Source organism: Acomys russatus, chromosome 30 (assembly GCF_903995435.1).
Source record: "Acomys russatus chromosome 30, mAcoRus1.1, whole genome shotgun sequence".
Taxonomy (NCBI): Eukaryota; Metazoa; Chordata; class Mammalia; order Rodentia; family Muridae; genus Acomys; species Acomys russatus.
The window spans coordinates 28276041-28299381 of NC_067166.1; the positions used below are offsets into that span (position 1 = coordinate 28276041).

A 23341-nucleotide genomic window follows, 5' to 3' on the forward strand; every position below is an offset into this window, starting at 1 on the left:
ATTCTAGTTATGTAAAAGAAGACACTGGGGAAAGTTACATTGTGTGTATCTAACGCCATAAACTGATTTCAGAGCTAAACCTTTTCCTGGAAAAGATGCTAAACTTTGTATTTCTATTTTCTTCCAATCTGTAAATAAATAGTCCAGTGTAGAAGGCAGATAATTTAATGAATTATTAAAGGTTGTTGCCAGTACAATGATTTAACATATGAAATCTGAGCTCAAGTATTTCAGGTTCATGGCCAGGGTCTGTTCCATGGTAGCAGGGTACTTAAAGTTGATGGCATTAAAGACTCTAGGTATATCATGGAAATAATATTGCTACCAACCTCATAAGACCCTAAAAGAATTAAATGATATTAATATATGAAATCTTTAGGGTTGTCACATCATAAGCACAATAAATATTAGGGCCGTCCTTTCTCGTTTCCCATAATGCTTGCCTATTAATAATCTTTTCCTTGATTTCTTGTATAGCTGAGACAAGGGACTATTTCAAAGCCCGTATCATAGTTATTGGTGACCTTATAAAAAGATAATATCAGAAATCTAATATCAGATTTTGTGGAAATATAAGTTGTGAAATGGGAGAGTATAAGCTCATGTCCAAATAATGACTTTCATTTTGGTATACAGAAAACAAGTGTATTTTTTTTTTTTTTTATGTCTGAAGGTGTGAATAGGACTATCACATTGTGAGGTTTTTTTTGTTTTGTTTTGTTTTTTTGTTTTAGATGAAGCAAATAAATAAAAAACAAGGTGGGGAAACAGGTCATAAAATTAACCCACATGGTGGCGTTTTGGCACATATCTTTATGTTGGCCACCCCTGAGACAGCACCAGGTTTGAAATGGATTCATGCCCAAATTCTTCACGGTATAATTTTAAAGGTTTTTAAGAAAAATATGTAGCCACAATGAACACACATTCTGTGCTTTATGAATGGCCTGTTTATTGCAGTCGCTCTGCACAACTAGAGCAGCCTGTTCTAAGCCAAATTCATGCCTAGTTAGGAGCTGATATTTTAAACCTAATCCTTACTTCTGGATCTTCCAACTATATGAATGTATAGATATTGCTGCAGCACACTGTATAACTTTAGGAGACCCCCATGCGTGCTGAGTGTGGGGGATGAAGGATTCTGATTGCCATGCTTCAGTGTGCTCTTCCAGCCTGTTTCTGAGTGCAAGAAATAACAGCTCAGTCTTTGAATCAGGGGTTTTTCCTCTACTGCTAGAGTAAATAGCCCCAGAAAGCTTCCTCACTCCGAGGAAGTCTGGATAACACTATGATAGGCAGTGGAGGGCTGTCTGCTGTGCCTGTCAGAATGGCACCTGAAGGAAAACGGCTGGCTCCCGCTGACTGATAAGGTGAAGGTTACTGAGGCAGAGATAAAAAAGCTCACTAGGTCAAAATATATTACAAACTGAAAGATCCCAACAGGAGTTTTTTAGCAATGCCACCCCGAGCTTTTCTCTGAACAAAACGCCATTCTGTTCTGATTTTTTTTTGGAGGGGATATAAAAAGCAGACTACATAAGTAGAATGAGGCTACAGTGAACGCACGCACACACACACACACACACACACACACACACACACACACACACACACACACACTCGGAGCCTCGCTTTTGCTAGCCGTAGCTGGCTGACTCCTCCAGCGGCATGCTTAAAGAAGAGAAGAAATCACTGGAAAGGAGAATGGGCAGAATGGAGTAGTTTTTGTTGCTGGAAGCAGAAGCTTTCATTGCTCTGGATACAGGTGTTGGTGGAGGTAGTGTGGGGGCGGTGCTGTTAAAGTGTCAGCTCTGGTGCTCTATGCCTAAACCACCTAGATGGATAGAGCCATGGAAAAGACTTACTGGCTCATTTCTGCAGTGGCCATCGCTTACATGTCTCTACGCCCTTACATGCCTTACATATATAACACTACCTACCTTACAACATCTCCTTCCCCCCAGGGGTGCCCCCACCCACCCCAATAGTCCATTCTCAGTCAAGATCTTATGGGACCTTGTTTTCTATTTCTAGATACTTTTCCCAATCAGCAAAATACAAAATTATATTACATTAAATTAATTAAAATTAAAAGTGTGATTGTATTCTACCTTAGAGCACTTGGCCTAACCATATAATTGAATCACCATCCTACACTTTCTTCACATCTGCATGTCCTCTCTCCTTCTGGCCTCCACGTTACATGCTTTTCAAAAAAGAATTAGCCTTGCATAGCATCAGTCAGAAGTAGATGTATGCTGCATAATAAATAAGTCTAAAGGGACATGATTATTACTCTATGGTTTCAAAATGAAAACTTCTACCTTGCTATCTCATCATTGAGAGGCCATTTTTATATTTATTTCTAGACATCCTAAGGCCCATTCCTGTCAACAATCTGAACTTTGCTAAGTTTCCAGCTCAGGTCATTGTTAGTGAGCAAGTCCAACAGAGGGAGCTCTTTGAATGAGTAACCCTTTTGGCGCAGGAAAGGAACTAAAGGAGGCAAATGTGTGAGGGTGAAGGGTGTGGGAGGAGCAGCCCCTAGGAAAGGCCAGTGCTCACTGAACATAAAGACAGAAAAGACAGGCATCTGCACTGTGCAGTTTTCTGGGTAGAAACAGAACTACCCTCATAGGAACAAGGAAATCCTCATGGTTTCAGCTCAGATAGGAGAATTAGCATGGTGGTGCAAAACTTTTCATTTCAGAAGTCAGAAGGAAAGGACACAATGGTTGTGGGTTCAGCGCACACTTGGGCTACACTTGAGACCGTGTCTCAAAAGCCAAAAACCTCAACCAGGCAAACAAATAAACAAAAGCAGCATATGGGAGTGCTCTTGCACTTGGTGATTGGATGGGAGACAGGCGTTTTACTTATCTCTGAGTATACATGTCAGGAATGCAGAAGAGGAAGCATGGAATACAGGGACAGCAGCATGAGACAGTAGCTGTGCTGATGATGAGATCAATGCTAGGGAGTATGTGTGTGTGTGTGTGTGTGTATATATATATATATATATATATATATATATATATATATATATATATATATATATATATATAACAAAATTGAAAAAGGAATAGGAGATGCTTTAGTTGGCTCCAGCACAGGTTTGTTTACACAAGATTCTAGAAGCACTCACAGTGATAGTGAACTGTAAGATGAAAAAAGAGTTCAGTGTGAAGGCAGAATTGATGAAAGCCACAGAAGAAGGAAAAGGAAAATAACGAGTGAACTACATACAGACCTTTTTTATTTTTTTATTTTTAATTAATTTTATTAATTTATTCATATTACACCTCGATTGTTAGCCCTTCCCCTGTTTCCTCCCATTCTTCCCTCCCTCCCACTTCTCCCCTTCTCCCCTCCCCTATGTCTGTGATTGAGGGAGACCTCCTCCCCCTATACATGCTCTTAGAATATCAAGTCTCTTCTTGGTAACTTGCTATCCTTCCTCTGAGTGCCACCAGGTCTCCCCATCCAGGGGACGTGCTCAGAAAAGGGGCACCAGAGTTCATGTGAGAGTCAGATCTCACTCTCCACTCAACGGTGGAGAATATACTGTTCGTCGGCTAGGTCTTGTTAGAGGTTCGAAGCTTACTGCCTATATTTCCTTGGCTGGTGCCTTAGTTTGAGGAGGACCACGGGAATCTTTACTTACCAGACCTTTTTTAAAGTCAGAAAGGTGAGACTATGAGTTTTCCAGAAGTCTGCTCAGCAAGGGCCAGTTTACTTGGCTTCTTTGCTGTTATGTTAGTGTCCAGCAATCATCTAAGAGGACAAGGGGAACAGTACCAAGCGTATAGTTTATATACTCTCCTGAACACAAGGAAATTAGACCCTCAGATATATGCTTTTTAGCTCCCTACTATCCAGACCAGGATTGTTCCATAGTAAAACACTGTTCCCGTGATAAAACAAAAATAGAAAAACAGCAGAGAACAGAGTGCAAGGTCAAGTTCCTTTCTCCCTCAGCTGGGAAAGACTCCACTGCGGATGCCTTATCTATCTGTGGCTGCACTGGAATGCCAGTGAACTATAGGCACTCACAGATTCTAGAGATTGGCCCCATTAGGTAAAGTAATAGTCTTCCATTTGGCTGAGTGAGCAGCAATGATGACCTTAGCTGAAAACTGCTGGGGCCACCTGGGCTTAAGGGATTCTATGTGCAGTAGGCATTTCCAGACACATGGGCACATGGAGTTCCTTTTGCTCTCCCTTTTCCTTTCTTCATTCCTTATTCCTGCCCTTTATTTCCTCTCATTTTCTTCCCTTCTTTTAGTAATGTGGTGTTTCATCTTGTGCTTTGACAGCATGAGAAGAATAATAGGAGAGATAAGACATGTTAGTCTTCCATCAAACCACAACTGTTAAATTAGAAACCTGGTAGAGAGAATTGGGGATTTTGATCAGTTTTAATATACTGTACATGTGTATGCCTGTGTATAACTACATATGTGCATTGCACTTATATGTATGTGTGTATGTATATGCATGCGTGCACACACATACATATGTATAAACTTATATTCACCCATACCCATATATATTTTTCTAGAAGAAATAAAGTAAGGAGCTAAGACAAAATCTGGGCACAGGAGTGCTGTTTGATTTCCAGCATTGAGAGTTGAGTTTTAGAAGGAAAGAGTAAAACAAACCTGATTTGGTTACCTACTGATAGCTCCAATACTAATTGTTCAACGGCTGGCCACCTTGAGTGTACCACACTAACAATACATATCTACAAGGTGGGAGGAGCTGTTCCTTGCCAATGGATGTTGGAGGATTTGGGAGAATATTTACTGTAGTCTTTCAGGACTGATCAGAGAATTAGATTAGTAGATTTTATATAAGATTCAAAATATCAAACAGAATATGTCAATGATTTAAAGTTTATATTCCTTTGGTGTTTGAATAATGTCATAATGTTTGAACCTTTGAATAACTAATTCTTTTGAGACAAGATAGGTAGAAAGGTTAATAAAAGAGTTTCCAAATTAATCATCTCTTTTTATTAAGAGTTAATTTAAAACACTGAAATTACTTCATTGGACTGCATTTCTTCTAAATAAATGTTCCTGACACTAAGGTAAATCGCATTCCAGTCACAGTTATTATTTCAAGCCTCACATTATGATTGAGGCCAATTTAATTTTTATTTAGACAGTATACATAAAATTTAAAGTGACAAGAGATATTCCAAAGACAAGAAATACGATTTTAATATAAAAACCATTGCTTCCCCATGTGATTAAAGGGTAAAGTATATTCAGACTAGTATGTAACATCAATGCATCTTTTAATATTTTAATGTTTATCTATTCACTTTGTCACTGATGAAGATCAGCATCCTGAAGAAAGTTGTAGTAGGACCACTTGTCAAGTTTTCCAAAGCAATACACTGCCTTTCAACCCATTTTATTTTTCAAATTGTGCAATGTAAGTCAAAACCTATAAAGGTACACATATTATTAATTTGTATGTATTGATAATTCTTGATTAAAGTACCCAGTTATTGTCTTGGAGGGAAAAAAAGCAAAACATATTTTACAAGTGGTATTAAAAAGTCATTTTTTAAAATCTATTTAGATATTTTATTACATTTACTTATATATACTATATATTTTGTGTTATATATATGAGTATGGCACAGTGTGTCTGTGGAGGATAGAGAACAACTTGAGGGAGGGAGTGTCTTCCTCCACCATGGAACTCCCAGTGGCTCAGTTCAAGTCATCAGTCTTGGTGGCAAGTGTCTTTGCCCAGTGAGTCACCTTGTCAAACACAGTCTTAGCTAGTTCAACATTTCACTATAAAGAAAATCTTACAAAATGCTAACCAATGAAGGATACAAAGTTGGGTGGGAAAATGAAGGGAACTGGAGTTGGGAAAAGTTGGGAGAGGGGAACGAATATGGTCAAAACACATTGTACAAATTTTTCAAAGAATTAATAATTTTTTAAAAAATCAATATTTAAACATTCACATCCTGGAGATGATTGTACCTCAATCACAAATGTCTAAGATTCTTTCAGGTTATTCCGGTTCATCGATATATTCATGATGGGCAATGGACAGAATTAGCAAATTAACTTAAGTATGGAAATTTAATTTACCAATTACACGGGGTTGTATAGGGTTATTTGTAACTGATTAAGCCTTATTTCTACTAATTGAAATGTTATAAAAGAACAAAAAGGACAATTTCTAGTTAAAACCTGTTGAAAACTGGATCCTTTATTGTGATGACACCACATTTACTTTGTATATAGACATGTGTGTGTGTGTGTGTGCGTGTGTGTACGCATGCACGCTCATGTGTGTGTGTGCTTGTGCTTGTAGAGGAGTATATGTACATACATATAGAAGGAGGAAGTCAGTTCAGGTGCTGTTCTATAATCATTGCATCCTTTATGTTTGGAGAGAGGGTCTTGTATTGGCCTGGAGCTTGTCAACTAAACTATGCTACCTGGTTGGTGAGCCTTGTGGTCCTGACTGTCTAAACCTCCCTCAAAGATCATAGCCACTTTCCTTAAGGTCTGGGGTGTAGACTAAGGTCCCCATACTTTCATGACAAACGCTTGACTGAATGAACTAACTCCCCAGCCTTATATTTAAGTTTTTTTTTCCTATTATGAGATTATAAGTACATCTCATTTCCTTTCTCCTTTCTTTCTCCTAAGCATTCCATACATCCTTCCTTAATGTCATTCAAATCCACATCCTCTTTTATCATTGATGCCACATGCATACATGTATATACATATATTTCTAAATATAACATACTAAATAAATACAGTGTTACGATATGTCTGTTTTTAGAGGTGACCATTTGGTATTGGATATTTAGTGTGTCACAATAACCCTAATGATGCAGTGGTGTTACAAGCACCAAGTGGTAGCCAACAACTCTCTCATTGGACTTAAGTCCTGCTCAACAAAAGGGAAGCCATGCCTTATACTGGAAATCTTGCCAACTATCTACAGTAAAGCCATGCATCTTGAAGGAGAACTTGATCTCCACCTTACTAAGCCAGACTAATCTGTAACTACACTATACACATCTGTCTATATACGCTCAGATTGATATACTCTTCCTCCTTCGTCAATGAAACTTGTTGCAACAGACAAAGACCGTTACTGAAAATCATGACCAATAAATATGCAGAGTTTTGGGATCCAGCCCAATGGATACATCTACAAAACTCTTAAGACTCAGTGGACATGGTGGAAGAGGGGACAAAAAGATTGTAAGAGCCATAGTATCAGGCAGTTTGTTGTGACATTGTGTATCTCAGTAATGTTAGATATAAAAAAGAGGACAGACAGCTCACCAACAAAATGGCCTAACAAGAATTGAACAAGGACAGCAAAAATAGACTTGGCAAAGCAGATAGAGAAAAGCCCACAAGTTCTCAACCCTAAACAAAAACAAGTCGCAAGTAAGGAAAGCTAAGAGTGGACAAAATTGTCTTCTTGTGGGAGGTAGGAGTGAAGGCAAAGTAACTTTGAATTTTCTTTGTATTTCTGTATGATCCACAGAACGTTGTTTTCAGTAGTTTTTGTTCTTTCTCATTTTTTTCTTCCCTTTTTTTTTCAAACAATGCTGGTCTTGAACTCACAAAAGCTGCATTTCTCTACATCTTGAGTACTTGGATTAAAGGCATGTGTAACTTTGCTCAGTTTTCAGTTATTTGCTTGAACACACATGCTCCTCAACTTAGGATGAGGATGTGTTACAAAGAGCCTATTATAAACTGAAAACATTGTGCTAAAAATTGTGTTGAATATATTTAATATATGCAACATGTTACTTAGCCTGGCTTACCTTCTAAGTGCTCCGGGCTTTATGTCAGCCTGCAGTGAGGCAGTACATCTACATATTCTAAGTTTTATAATAGGAGACTACCTATTACATGAGGTAGGGGCACTACCTCTTTTATTTTATTGAATGACTGTATTCTGAGAATACTGGGAGTTACTAGATGCTGAGAAAGAGTTGTTTCACCTCATGGGTGCTTGGCTGGAACTGTAGCTCACCATTACTATGCGCATTGCAAAAAAGTTTCACAGCATGTTAATGTTCAGAAAAGGTCAAACCAAGAATCTAAAATATAATTTGTGTTGAATGCTTTTGGAAACATTGTACATTGTACATTGAACTACACTGAACTTTAGATGGTTGGTATCAATAGTTTTACTGGTGAACTCAGGATATCATTCTTTCCACATAGGGGTAATCAATTGATCATGTTTTTAATTGTTGCTTTGGTGTATTGGTTTTGCTATTTACCATATGAAAAATTATGCTGTCAAATATAGCTCAATAGTTTGTTCATTGGTCAGCCATTTTTGAATTAAAGTATAATCATGTAGTGATCAATTTTTAACCATTGATTTATTATTTCAAAAATGCATTATTAGGTATTAAAGGTACATTAAATATATAGAACTGTATAAGACATTGTAAAAGAAGCAATTCCTAACTACTTGGCTAGAGATTCCTTCCCACCATTATGTTCATTCTAGTACGGAATGAAGCATATATTCCATGCACATTGAGTTAAAACATGAACATGAGTATTGAACTGCCACAGGGTGGCCCTAAGATTAGATAGAAAGCAAAGTCCTACAATTTGGTAAAATTCTAGTCTCTTTGACTTCTGTTTCTTCTCTTACAAAGAGGACATATTAATCTATTCTTCTTAGGCTTCACATGAGTATTACATTGTTACATGAAGTACACATCATGAATCAGGTTTGATTTTTCAGCTGTTAACTGCTTCAGTGTGCCTTCTCATCTGTTACATTGACTGATGCAGATTCCTATGTGTAATAGAACTTATATTTGTTTCCTTTTCTTACATCTTCATCTCCATCCTATAAACAAATGTGAAATCATATTTTTCATCTCTATACTTTCAAAATTACATATACCGGCTGGTACGAAATGGATGCTTTATTACTGTGAATTAATAATTAACACCACCAATAAAACATCAGTTGAATACCCTAATCTTTTCTGAAGTGTAACCAAAATTTTAAGAATTGTCTTATTTTAAAAAAAGAATTGTATTATTTATGAAATGTATTAGCTTGTATCCATAAATCTGGAGAAAGGCTAAATTATTTTCTGTTTTATTTTTTTCACATATATTTTATTATACATACCTAAAACAAACTACATACAGCAGGGAGAACCATGTGACAATCATGAGTTATAAATGTTGCATTCATAGTGATTTGACTATTTATATTTGTCAACCTTGAAGTAAACATCTTTCCTACCTTGTTGGGTCTAAATTTCTGAGTGAAATTAAATATCTATCATATCTCATTTCAAAAGGCTAAATTTTAATATTTTACAAGATGTGAATTATAGCATAATGTAATAATTCAGAGGTATAAGTATGTAATCTTAAATTTGAGAAGGAACACACATATAATTTTATAGCTTGAACTTTTAGAATACATGAAAACCTGGAATTAGGGTGTAGGAGGGGATCATATTATGAACTTTTAAACTAGACATAAGTATATAAAGTCCATTTAAACATTCTCTCAAATTTATTATGATAAACAGGCAAACTACCATCTGTATTATGTTTAAACCCAAGTGAAAGTTATACCTTTGCCCATGCCACAAATACCTAACTTTCAAGTCACATGTGATACTCAGATGCTTGCTCCTCAGCAAAAACAAGAAGGAAACTACTAAAGAACACTCAGTGTCCCAACAGAATATTTTAAAGAGGAGAACAAAGAACTTTGCCCTCCAGGGAAAAGGGAGCCACAGAATTCTCTTTTTATTGTTTTATTTTCCTGTTGGAAATCCTCTCAGGCTTCTAGCACCAAACTTTTTTCCAGCTCAAGTCACCAGCATCATCCTATTGACAGGATCCATTTAATTCAGTCTGGAAACTCACGCTGGCTGCTAAGCACTCAAAAACCCTGTGGCCAAGCAGACACCAACTGTGTACAGTGCTGCTCAGCAATAGTGTTGAATTGGTTCTGAGTGCTTATGGTTTTGTCCAAGAGTTATAAAAATAAGCTGTTCTGTGAGCTATTGTGTCAAGAACATATACACAGTCAAGACTACAATTGATTTTTTAAAAACTTATAAATAGCCCTGCCTCTCCTTCCTTTGCCCTCTCTCTCCATTTATTTTGTGTCCTGGAGTATAGACATGTTTAAGTTTCAGCCCACTCATTTCTTTGCATTAATAGTTTGAATTATTATTTTACTATTGTTTAAATATGTACTCAGAGTCCCAGGTCCCATATCTCATGCATCTGATCAGCATATTCACACCATGTAATACACACCTGATGTTGGGAGAAAAAGGCATTTATTTACTTAACATATGTAAGGTAAAAGCAACCTCCACAGGCCAGAAGCCAGCCAGCACATCTAATGCTGCCTCTGCGAATTGCTACCTTTTATCCCCCCTTCCCCCACCTTAATTTCATAAGTCCTCTCCTCAGACCCAGGTAGAAAATACTTTGGCCTTTTAAAGCACAGAGGCAATCCGGTTGGTCAGAATCACTGGTCTGTAGAGCTTCTTGCTGAAAGGAAATGCTTTTACATTTTCTTGGTTTGTCTTTTTTTTTTTTTTTTTTTTTTTTTTTTTTTTTTTTTTTTTAGCCTTTCCTATATCACCAAGAATAGAAAATATGAAATGTCTAAATCTAGGGAGACTTTTCTTAGTTGGTGTAATTTTTACTCTAGTCATTCCTGCTCTTTTTATCAGATGTACAGGATATCTTTCTCAGGATTGTCTCCATGCACATATCTCCATGCATATGTGGTTGTCAGAGTCTGCTTTCCTCTCGGGCCACAAGGAACACGTGGTTTAAGTGCTCCACTAGCCCCACTGTGCTGCTTCTATGCAGATGGCAGTGGGTTGAGGCTTACCTTGCAATTCATCATCATTACTAACACACTGATGTGTTGGCCTAAGAAGAGTGTCATGGGACTTTATATAAATATGAAATAATATGACTCATACCTTGAAGAACATTAAAATAAAGTCATATCAGAAGCAATCGCCATATGCCATGCTCAGCAATGAGATGTGCTGTGAGCATTTGCTGGCATGACTATACTATCTTTCCATAGAACTAATGCTTTCATATGATTCAGCAAACCTCTGCAAGTCATAAGGAAAGTGAACTAGGTGCCCTTATAAAAAGTGTTCTCTCCTTCCTGCTACCAAACTCAACTAATTGAAATAACTCTTTGATTAAGCATGACTTGCTTACTGTGGAAAACAATTTCCTTGGCAGCTATGGAGAAATGCCCAGTCTGAGCTATAGGTGGCTACGAGAAGAGTATCAAAGAGTCTTATTTTCTCCTTCAAAATCAATAGAGAAATTGCTACTTACTCCAGGCATTTTCAACTTTGTAAAGACAAATGTTAGCAGTGCTTCTTGTTTTAGAATAGCTGAGATGCTTTTCCACTGTCAAAATGCTTTATCCTTCTCTTTCCCTCTTTGAGTAAAACAGTCCTTTTGCATCTCATTAGGAATATTTCCGCAAATATACAATTAAATTTCCTTTTTAAAAATTTTTTTATTAATTTTTTCTTGTTATATCTCAATGGTTATCCTATCCCTTGTATCCTCCCATTCTTCCCTCCCTCCAATTTTCCCCTTACTCCCCTCCCCTATGACTGTTCCTGAGGGGGATTACTTTCCTCTGTATATGCTCATAGGGTATCAAGTCTCTTCTCGGTAACCTGCTATCCTTCCTCTTGAGTACCACCAGGTCTCCCCCTCCAGGGGACATGGTCAAATATCAGGCAACAGAGTACATGTGACTGTTCATTTTGTAAAAAACTAATATTGGTGAAAGGGAAAACATTACATTTGGGATAGTAATAATTTTTCTTTTCTACTTGAATTTTAATTTCCATTCACATCTCAAAACTGAAATTGTAGCTATTTTTTTAGGTTGAATTGACTCACACTATTCTTTGATGCATTTCTCCCTGGTCAGGCTTTTCACTGTAGTATTCTAAGTGTTCTTTTCATTTTTGCATCTTGAGTGAGCTGCTCTCCTTCTAGTGGAAAAATTTCTGTGCAGTAATCTGCTATTATCACAAAAATTCACCTCATATAGTTGTTTTCATAATTCACTATCAAGCTTATTGAGAATGTTCTCATAATTGTTTTTACTTAATAAAATTTCATTTATATATGTTTGTGTATACAAATATTAGGCCAAAATGGAAGCCCTAATGGGTTCCTCATATTAAAATGCAATTAAATAAGAACATTTGCAGTATAAAATCTTGAAACTTGATCTACTAGAGATTCACAGAAGCTGGAAGAATGTAACTTTTAAAAAATATACTTTATTAATTTGTTCATATTACATCTAAATTGTTATCCCATCCCTTGTATCCTCCTATTCTTCCCTCCCTCCCACTTTCCCCCTACTCCCCTCCCCTATGACTGTGACTGAGGGGGACTTCCTCCCCCTGTATATCCTCATAAGATATCAAGTCTCTTCTTGGTAGCCTGCTATTCTTCCTCTGAGTGCCACAAGGTATCCCCATCCAGGGGACATGGTCAAATATGGGGCACCAGAGTTTGTGTGAAAGTCAGACTCCACTTCCCATTCCACTGTGGAGAATGTCCTGTCCATTGGCTAGATCTGGGCAGAGATCCAAAGTTTACTGCACATATTGTCCTTGGCTTGTGCCATAGTTTAAGCAGGACCCCTGGGCCCAGATCTGCCCATCATAATGTTCTACTTATAGGTTTCTAGGACCCTCTGGGTCCTTCTATTTTCCCATTCTCCCATGCTTCTCTCACCTAGAGTCCCAATAGGAAGTTTTCCCTTCTGTCCCACTTTCCTGGTAAGTGAAGATTTTCATGAGAGATGCCCCTTGGGCTAGTTTCCATATATAAGTGATCTTCCTTGTTCTTGGATAGGGAGAATTTACATAGTAAAAATGGCCATCTTACCAAAAGCAATTTACAGATTCAATGCAATCCTTATCAAAATACACAATTTTTAAGAACATTGAAAGTTCAATATTCAACTTCATATGGGAAGACAAAAAACCCAGAATAGCTAAAACAATCTTGTACAATAAAAGATCTTCTGGAGGAATCTCCAAACCTGATCTCAAGCTGTACTATAAAGCAACAGTAATTAAAACACCATGGTACTGGCACAACAATAGGCTGCTTGATCAGTGGAATCAAATCAAATCCCAGAAATGAACCTATACACATATGGCCACTTGATTTTGGACAAGGAAGTCAAATCTATTCAATGGAAAAAGGATAGAATCTTCAACAAATGGTGCTGGTCTAACAGGATGTCTACATGTAAAAATGCGATTAGACCCATATTTGTCACCATGCACAAAACTCAAATCCAAGTGGATCAAAGACCTCAATGTAAAACAGAAACACTAAACTGGTTAGAAGCAAAAGTGGGGAAGAGCCTGGAACACATTGGCACAGAAGACAACTTCCTGAACAGAACACCAGCAGCCCAGGCTGTTAATAAATGGGACCTCATGAGGCTGAGAAGCTTCTGTAAGGCAGGAGACACTGTCAACAGAACAAAGCGACAGCCTGCAGACTGGAAAAATATCTTCAACAACCCTACATCTGACAAAGGTCTAACATCCAAAATATATAACAAACTCAAGAAATTAAACACCACCAAACCAAATAGCCCGATTGAAAAATGGGGCTCAGAACTAAACAGAGAATTCTCAACAGAGGAATATCGAATGGCTGAGAAACACCTAAAGAAATGATCAATGTCTTTAATCAGGGAAATGCAAACCACAACTCTGAGATTCCATCTTATACCCATCAGAATGGCGAAGATCAAAAACTCAAGTGACACCACATGCTGTGGAGAGAAAAACACTCCTTCATTGCTGGTGGGAATGCAAACTAGTACAACCAGTTTGGAAACCTATCTGGTGCTATGTCAGAAAACTGGGAATAAGGCTTCCTCATGGCCCAGCTATTCCACTCCTTGGAATATACCCAGAAGATGCTCCAGCACACAACAAGAACATTTGCTCAACCATGTTCATAGCAGCCTTATTCATAATAGCCAGAGCATGAAAACAGCCTAAGTGTCCCTCAGTAGAAGAATGGAAAAAAAAACTGTGGTACATTTACATTATGGAAAGCAACTTTTAATATCTTTAATTGTACTCTAATTTTTTGAATCCTAAGAAAATATTAAAATGTGGGAACTGAACATGCTTATTTTACTGGTGACTTCGACAGAGCCAGAAAAAGGGTTTACAAAGAACCCATGTGTTCTGACTTTCATAAAGCAACAGTTAGGGTGAGAGACAAATATAAATAATATTGGTGAACATTAGTGCTTGTTACCAATCAGTTTCCTTCGGTACATTTCTGAGTATTATAAATTGAAAAAATAATAGAAGCAATAGAAATATCATATGAATAACAATAGAGTTATCAGTTTTGTAGTTCACTACTTGAAGTATACATGAAGAGATAGTGACTAATTATTAATATTTTGCAAATTTTATGCAAATAAAAATATAGATGTTACAAATTTTAATAATTTTGAAAACTCCACTTTTATGGTCTTATATTTGAAAACAAGTACATAATTATAATCTCTTTTTGCCTATTTAGTTGATCTGTGTAAGCAAAAGTTAAGCTAATATGTGGTCAAGGTTAGTGTGCCTTCCACAGACAATTTGTATATCCTTAGAAACACGTTTAATCACAACCACTTCAAAAGTAACACAGATTTTCAAAAGTTTATTTTAAGTTTGAAGACTAGACAGGGTCATACTGATTTTACAACATCCTACATGACTTAAGTATATCTACAAAGTAAAAACAACACTGGAGTACACAGCTTGAAAGGTGGGAAAGTTATGTGTATCTTGGTTATTTCTGTTATTACAGATAGACCAGACGACAGCATTCAATGTTATATTTCATAATTTGTTGTCTAGCAAGGATACAGTCATTAATACCTGGTCTTCAAAATTCATACCTATCTTTATGAAAACATTCGCAAAGAGAAAGTCAACTGTAAAGTAGGAATTAATGTCTATGACAGATGATTACAATAGAAAATACATGAAGTGGATATGTTAAAAGTGATTTAATCCATAATTTCCTAAATTGTAAAATTAGATCATGACAATGGTGTAATACAGTGAAGACCTGGTGAGTCTGTGCTTGATGTTGGTAAAATTTGACTTGCAAATAAAATTAAATAAAAAAATCATGTTTCAGCTTGAAGCCATTGATACAACCGATATAAAACAAATAGCCAAAACACTATGAATGTAACATTTATATAATTGCTGACTATTTCATAGTTCTTCTTGCTGTATGTGGTTTATTGTATATATGTGTGACAATATAAGTGTACGTTTAAAAAAGAAACATTTCATACGATGATGGAAAAAAAAAACCAAACCAACCAATCAACCGAACAAACAAAAAACACAGCTACTTGTCATTACATTCCGTGCAAGCATCTTTGCTCACAAAGGAGTGTCCACTGAGCGCGCTATGTTGGAAATAGCACACTGAGCAGAAAGAAAGTGCACAGGAAGAGAGAGCCTCTCACTGACTTTCTAAGTGGTAACAGGTATCATTGGTATCAACTGCTTTGGAAAATAAATCTTAAACGGGTATCAGGAGAGCAAAATTGAAAATGTCACATGAAGTCAAGAATAGTTTCGAAGAGTATCTCCACACATATACTATTCATAATTTCTAAATTTTAATATTAAGGATGAAGAATCTACAAAGAAAAACACGTACCGATTCAGGAGTATGGTTTTCCTTGATAGAATCAAGGACCTTGCCTAGACAGTAAATGTTACACTTTTAGGACATAAGTAATTCTATACAATGCTATTTTAATTGTAGATGGTATTTTAAACATTCTATACTGATAACTTTAAACATTATCTAGAATTATAGTATTGAGGATATAGCAATTTTGTTTTGGAAAAAAATGTTGAAAATTATTCTGCATTTTATATACTGAAAAATCAACAGATTTTTAAGCTGATGTTGTAAGCATGTGGGTGTGGGACAAACATTTGGCCTGATATCCACCACAGAACAGTGAATTTGCTATCATTTAAAATGGTAACGCAATTGACTTTCTCTTTCAATTCTTCACTGTGATTGAAGAGCGCTCTCTATTTACATCACTGAGAAATGCTGTGAACACATGGACAGACAGGACATAACAGTGGTGGCTTTCCTTGTGCAGTACACATATTAAAGGAAAAAATTAAATAAAATATAGTAGTGTTTTGCAGGGATTTAGCATTTCATACACATCCACCCTTTTCTTTCCTGGACCTTCAATTTAAAACTCCAATAATTCTGTGTCTAAGCCTTATAAAGTAAATACTTGCAATGCTTATAAATTAAGTGTGGAGGACATTTATGGAGGCAGAGCAAACTTTAATTTGAGACATATGTCAATGATGCCTCCATTATCACTAACAAATTGTTATGATAATTGCTTATCTTTTTGTAGAACTTTTGAAGCAAAAGAAATAGAAATCAATTTTCATCTTGAAAATGGTTTATGTCTTTGTCATTAGTAAATATATAGCTTCACAATTCTAATTATGCAATGTGCTTTCTCGGGAAACTACCATTGAAACTAACATTGAAATTTTCATTTCACAGAAAACGTGGAAATGTACAAAAAGTGTTGAGTACACTTGGTCAAGCTGTGCATCACTGGGGTCACAAATATTTGCTAATATCTTAGTTACACAGAGAATTATTCTATTATTTCAAATAAATGAGGATTTAAATTCAAGGGCCATGGTATTTTTGCTGCTCTTTTTCACTAAATGATAACAAGGGATCCTCAGACAAGGAAGCCTCTGTAATGAAATATATACAGCTTCCTTCAGTAAATAAAAACCCAGGTTCAGTGTACTGATATTAAATATAGAACAATTTACTGATCCAATCTTGTTCAATGTATATTAATAAATGTTCTATTTATATAAACAAACACATTATTTTAAGGTAAACAAAGGATGAAAATTCAATGAAAAAGAATATTAGCCTATTTATCTAGCATATAAACAATATAAGCCTGAACATAAAGAATTTAGTTTTTCTTAGAAGTAAAGAAAATAAAATTAAAATTGCTATATTGATTGGTAGTGCATATCATATATTCTTCTCCAAATCTCTTTAATAAACACTAACAGTGTTAGGCACAGGGAAACAATCAAAATAATCCAAATTCATTACAGAAAAAAACTTATTGCTAACATTGTAATATTTTATAATAGTTAGTTGAACAGTGACCATAGTTCTCTCTTAACCCCTTTTTCCGATGACTATGAGTTTCTTTGTTTTGCCGTAAAAAGGAGACTTTCTCTGCCTATTATACATCAGCCAATGTATATATTTCATAGAATAAGGAGAGTAATTCACAGATGGTGTGATGTTACTTAGGAGAGTTACACAATAAAAACAAAATTACTGAAGAGGCAGACTTAGAACTCCTTGAAAGATTGTTAGTAGCCTACCATAATTTGAACACTTTTTCATGAGGAAAAAAACCCAACATTCAGTTTCCATCAGACTTTGCACAGTTCATTTCGTGGAGATACTTGTAGGGATATAAAGAAAAGCCTGGTGGGATGTGTGGTCCCTTCCTTCATTCCTCCTCTGTGCAGCCCAGAAGCTCTGACCGCAGAGTAATCCTTCCATACCAGGACCAAGGAAGGATTCTTATGTGTTTTGCATAGATGGGAGGGTCAATGACATTTTTCCTGTGAGTGTCGTTGTCAAAATTGCCTTGAAAAACCTAATAAAGAAGAACAAAGAACATGATTATTTAGCCCTTTCTCTAAGTAGGTCTGTTCATTCTCTTGTGTGTAGCACACCTTATAAATTTTTTAAAGAGTAATATTTATTGTGTAGGACGCCTAAATATGGGTATGTGTATGTACAGATGCATATAGATGCACACATGAATGTGTATATCTGTGTGTGTGTACATGGAGGATAGAAGCCAACCCCACTCTTTATAGATGTTCACCATGTTTTCTGACACAATGACACTTGAGCTTCACAGCCCAGTCTAGATTTGGTTGGCCAGAGAGCTTGAGAAGTCTTCTTTTCTCTGTCTTTTCTTTGCTGGAGCAGGAGTACAAGCATGTGCCATTGTGCCTTCATTTTATTTGAGTCTTGGAAATCAAACTCATGTCCTCATACTTGTAGAGAGAGTATCTTGGCAACTAGAGCATCCATGCCCTTTTTTTTTCTTCAAATAAAACATATTTCAGATACTTTAAAATAAATACCTTAATTTGAGTTTTCAATACTTAATTTTAAGAATCACACAACTCAAGAATTAACTTTTAGGTAGGAAAAGGTAGGTTTGTCATTGCTACATGTCTGTCCTCTTCTGTTTTATTTATAATGACACAAGCATTGATTTTTTGCTTCTGCCATGACATTGATCTGGCAGCTTACCAAATTCTCTCCCTTTCATCGAATGACTTAGAGATCCAAGCACCATGCAAAGTCCAGTCATCATCTTCAACATGTGGCCTTATATTCACAAATGTAATATGAAAATAGTTGGCATATTGCACATAATAACTTCCCGAAGAATGAATGAAAGAAAAGTACATTCACCTGCCTTCAAATAACTGAAATATGACTGTTGTCTGCGGTTGACTTGATTGTAAGACCAAGGAGATGACTGACAATAAAGTTAACAAAGTAAGCAAGAAAGAAAGGAAGGAAAGAGAGTTAGAATGGATGGAAGGAAGAAAGGAGGTAAGAATGGAAGGAGAAAGAAAGGGAAGGGGACAGGGAGAAAAAAAACCCTCCAGAACATAATAAAAACTTAACCCACATCTTTACCCACTGTGTGGTTAATTAAGAGAGTGCTTAAATATAGTCTTCTAGAATAATTTGGTTCAGTTTTGAGGGTGACCAAGGAATCCTGAGAAAGAATATATGTATGTATATATATCTATGTATATATATGCATACATACATACACATATATATGTGTGTACATGTGTATGTGTATACATATATCTCTAAAGTATTAGGCAATGTGGTAGTGTTGTGGTGATTAATAGAAACACCAGAGACTGGAGAGGTGGAGCAGCAACTAAGAACACTAAGTGCTCTTCTAAAGGATCCAGGTTTAAGTCTCAGCACTGATATAGTAGCTAAGAACCATCTGTAATTCCATGTCTAGAGACCTAATGACCTCTTCCTCTTGGCTCTGTGGACACCAGACACATATGTGGTGCATAGATGTATTGGCATGTAAAAACTAATAATAATAATAATAGTAATAATAATAATAATAATAATGATGATGATAGTAATGATGATGATAAATACTGCAACACACACACACACACACACACAGAGCCTGAATCCCACAACCCTCACTAAAGTTAGAGAGTATAAATTTAAGACAGAAACGTATACAGTGAAGCTAGGATTAAGTAGGGCTCTCTGCCAGCTACCCCCTGTTCCTGGTTTTTATGTACAGCTTAGGGGGATGGGTTAGCTACTATCTGTAAGAGGTCTATGTGGGTGAATAGTCTTAGATACCTTAGAGGAGGAAGCTGTAGTTATCAGTCTTTGGTTGTACTGAACAATCTTCCCTAAACAGTCATTCTCTCATACTCCTACGTCCAGTGAGAGACATGCTGCCTCTCTTGAGCCTGGTTCATATAGGTATTAGCTTAGACATTTGTGCCACAGGTCCTAGGTCTTGAGAGTCCTTGACATGGACGGTTATGCCCTAATCACAGTACACATTCACTGAGGACTTCATTTGCTCCGGGCTCCCTCTGTTTCCTATGCAATAATACTTTTTTTAAAAAACAAGAATATTTGGTTGTCTTTTTCTGGTTCTACTTGAAGATCATTTGTCCTGCATGACATATACAAAGTGCTTTTCCCCGTATGGTTGGGCCATAAAGTTTTAATGTGACAAAAAAAAAATTCAAATGTTATTTTTGAGTAAATATTTGCTGAATAAAAGAATACAGAGCAATGCTCAATCTAGAGTCTTTGCATATCTAATTTGTAATTACTTAATAGATGTTATTACTGTTACTGTTATTGTTATATTATTATTATTATTATTATTATTATTATTATTTTCAGCAGGGATTTGGTCTGTACTAACCTGGAAGGAACTCTTTATGGACTCAGACCTGTTTAGAATATATCAGGCAAAGAGAAATCTGGTGATAAGTTGTCATACCAAATTAACAGAAGACAGGAATATATACTTTCATTTGCTGACATTTCCTAATATATGAAGCTGGATTCTGTTGACATAAAACTTTAAATTAAATTTCAAATCTAACATTCAACTTCATAAGCCTACTAAAGACCTTAATGTCTATGCCTAAAAGAACTGTGTTAAATTCATTAATATACATTGTACAAACTATAATAGTTTAAAATAAAATATTATATTCCTTCATGAAAAGGAAATACAGAAAAAGACCATTTCTTTTTAAGTCTCCACTGCTTGATGCAGGGTTCTACCAGGGGATATCAAGCTCCCAAATGTTAAAAGATTAACTATACTTAGTTCATTATAAGATGGAATAAATCAGTTGTGAAACTGATTTCAGATATGAAATTTCTGGTGTAATAAGTAAAAAATTGCAGATATTTGGACATTCATGTTAAAAGTTAGTGAGGTTTGACAATACTTGATAATTTTCAGAATTTGTGTCTATAGAAAATTTCCCAGGTTTATATTATACTCATCTAAACCATAGGAAGCCTGTAATGAAAATACAGTTTAATTTTAAAGGGTGCACAGTAATGATGGCACAGAGAACAAGGCAAGGAGAGCATGGACTTGCTCAATTTATGAGACATCTTAGTATTGTTGTGTAAACATGTGGCTTGGTCCAGTTTCCTGGTCTCTAGCATAGTAGACTTTGCTAAGAATGCAATTTCATTGTTTCATCCGGGGAAGCAAGGCAAACAAAACATTTCTGATTGAGTTAATAGAATTTGAAAGATTTCCAGACATATGTGTTTCAGACACTCACTTTAAGATATCTAAAAAGGTTGATGGAAAATACTGATTTTCAACAAAGAAGGGAAAACTTAGGTGAGAGAGGTGGAGAGTGCGATCTGCAAATGTTTGGAAAAAGTCTGCCCAAGTTTGATTGTAGGCAGGAGGCTACCTAGCTCTTCAAACATGATAATGCTTAGGGGATCTCTCAAGCACTTCCTAATATATGAGACCTCAAGTAAAAGTTACTCAAGGCTCTTGGTGTTAGTTTACAAACTATCCATTAGCCTGCCTCTAGGTTGGATGTATCGCTTGCAGCTGCCAGGTGTGTGCCAGACAATAAAAAGGGCTAACCTACCACCCTGTCTCTCCACCTGCTGTCTCTTGCAATTTCTCTGTCTGTCTCACTCTCTGTCCCACCCTGGGGTGCTTCTCCTGACTTCTTTCTCTCCCCACACTTCTAAAATAAATCTCTTTATATCAGATCTGTTGCATCTCTCTCTATATATACTTTTAATGACGACACATTGAACATGCTTCCATAATTGCAATCTAAGAGAAGAAAGATGGGGAAAAAAAGAGTTCTCTAAGCACAGATGAGTTTCAGGATTTTGCTTTTTTTTTTTTTTTTTTATTGTAACCTCTTCTGGGTGGCTAATTAAAATTCAAATCAGATTCTAGTGGGTATTCAATCCTCAGCACAGACACAATATCATATATAATGCAACAATAAAATGCTCCCTCCAGAAACAGCTTTTATGTTAAATGAGATTGCCATTGGTTTCTACAGACCAATATCTATTAGACCACTGCATATATCAATTATAAGAAGCCACAAGGCATGGTGGAGGAAAGTGAGAATATCTTTAATGGTACAGTTAGAAAGTCTGGGTTTACTTCTGCTTGGTTTTTTTTTGTTTTTGTTTTTGTTTTGTTTTGTTTTGAGACAGGGTCTTTTTAATGTCACTTTTAATGGAACTTTAAGAAGCAGTTCATCCCAGACCCCCCAAGTTTTAGAGTTACCCGTGTGCAGTACTACTATGTCTGACATTTTGCCTCAGCCCCTATATGTCCTAAACTGAGCTCTAAGTATGGAGGACTATTTGTATCTATTCTAAACTTAATAGACCAAAAGCTTTAAATATTTTTAATCATTCTAGTCTTTTGGAAAATATTTAATCTTCTTCAAATAGTGTTTACTTTGAAGTGCTGTTAAATTGCCTCCTTGAGCTCTTCAAGACATAAAGAATTAACATCTTTGTCAGGTCACAGTGGCTATCATTTTATATTTCTGGCTGCTGGTTGTCCTCCTGTGGACTGTATTGCTTTTTTTAGAATAGGAGGAGATAAAAAGCAAGTATAGAGCGGGCAACTAAGCTGTACACATTTCCATGACATGTGTCTTGTTCGTTGTGTTAGCACAAGCATGCCATTGGCTTTATTGACTATCTGTACACATAGCCGATGTATGTAAGAGATAGAGGGCAAGGTAAATAACGACAATTTGCCAGGGAAGTGGCACCCATGAAATCTCAATGTTATGGCCGCCTAAACAAGACTTGAACAATGACAACACCAATTGACATGCCAATGTAGAATATGGAAAACTGACAGGGCACCAACTCTAAACAAAGTGGTAGAGACACTGAAAAGTGCTGAAGGAGGGAGAATTAGAATTTCCAAGATATCAGTCCTCAACTTCTTATCAAGTACCAACTGGTCAGCCCTAAATAGATAGTCAAACAACATTAAACAGAGTCAAAGAGTTGTATATATATATGTGTGTGTGTGTGTGTGTGTGTGTGTGTGTGTGTGTGTGTGTGTGTGTGTATAAACATGATAAAAAATAAGAGGCCATGAGTTTTAGAAGGAGTGGGGTACACGACAGAGTTTGGAGGAAGAAAAGAGAAGGGAAAAGTGACATAGCCGTATTTTAATTAAAAAATGAAAAAATAAGTCTACTTGAGAATTCAATTAAAATATCAATTTGGTTAGATTTAGGTTTGCCTGTCTTCTTGGGAAGAAGAGAAGGCAGAACTTACGGAGAAGAGAGATGTCTATATTCAGCTATCCTTTCATGCTGCAGACTTATAGTGGAAAAGCTAGAAATGAACTGCCCTTTCTATCTCTAATTCTTAGGAACACTGTTTTAATCTATTACTACTCACAAACCAAATAAATTCAGTTAAAGAACTCCAGATGTGCTAGTGTTAACTAACTGCCCTTTGTATTTCATTTTAATTTCTTTATTACATTTCTTGGAGTGTGTGTGTGTGTGTGTGTGTGTGTGTGT

At 36.2% G+C, this 23341-nt stretch overlaps 1 protein-coding gene across 2 annotated transcripts in view; it reads right to left on the minus strand.

Moving 5' to 3' along the window:
- Positions 1–16864: 16864 nt before the first annotated feature.
- The window catches only part of Edil3 (EGF like repeats and discoidin domains 3), a 468021-nt gene continuing 461544 nt past the window's right edge, over positions 16865–23341 (minus strand). For both annotated transcript variants that reach the window (XM_051172620.1, XM_051172619.1), the window contains one exon: positions 16865–17835. In XM_051172620.1, the coding sequence (XP_051028577.1) occupies positions 17686–17835 (150 nt within the window). In that variant the 3' untranslated portion in view covers positions 16865–17685. The remainder of the gene's footprint in view (positions 17836–23341) is intronic.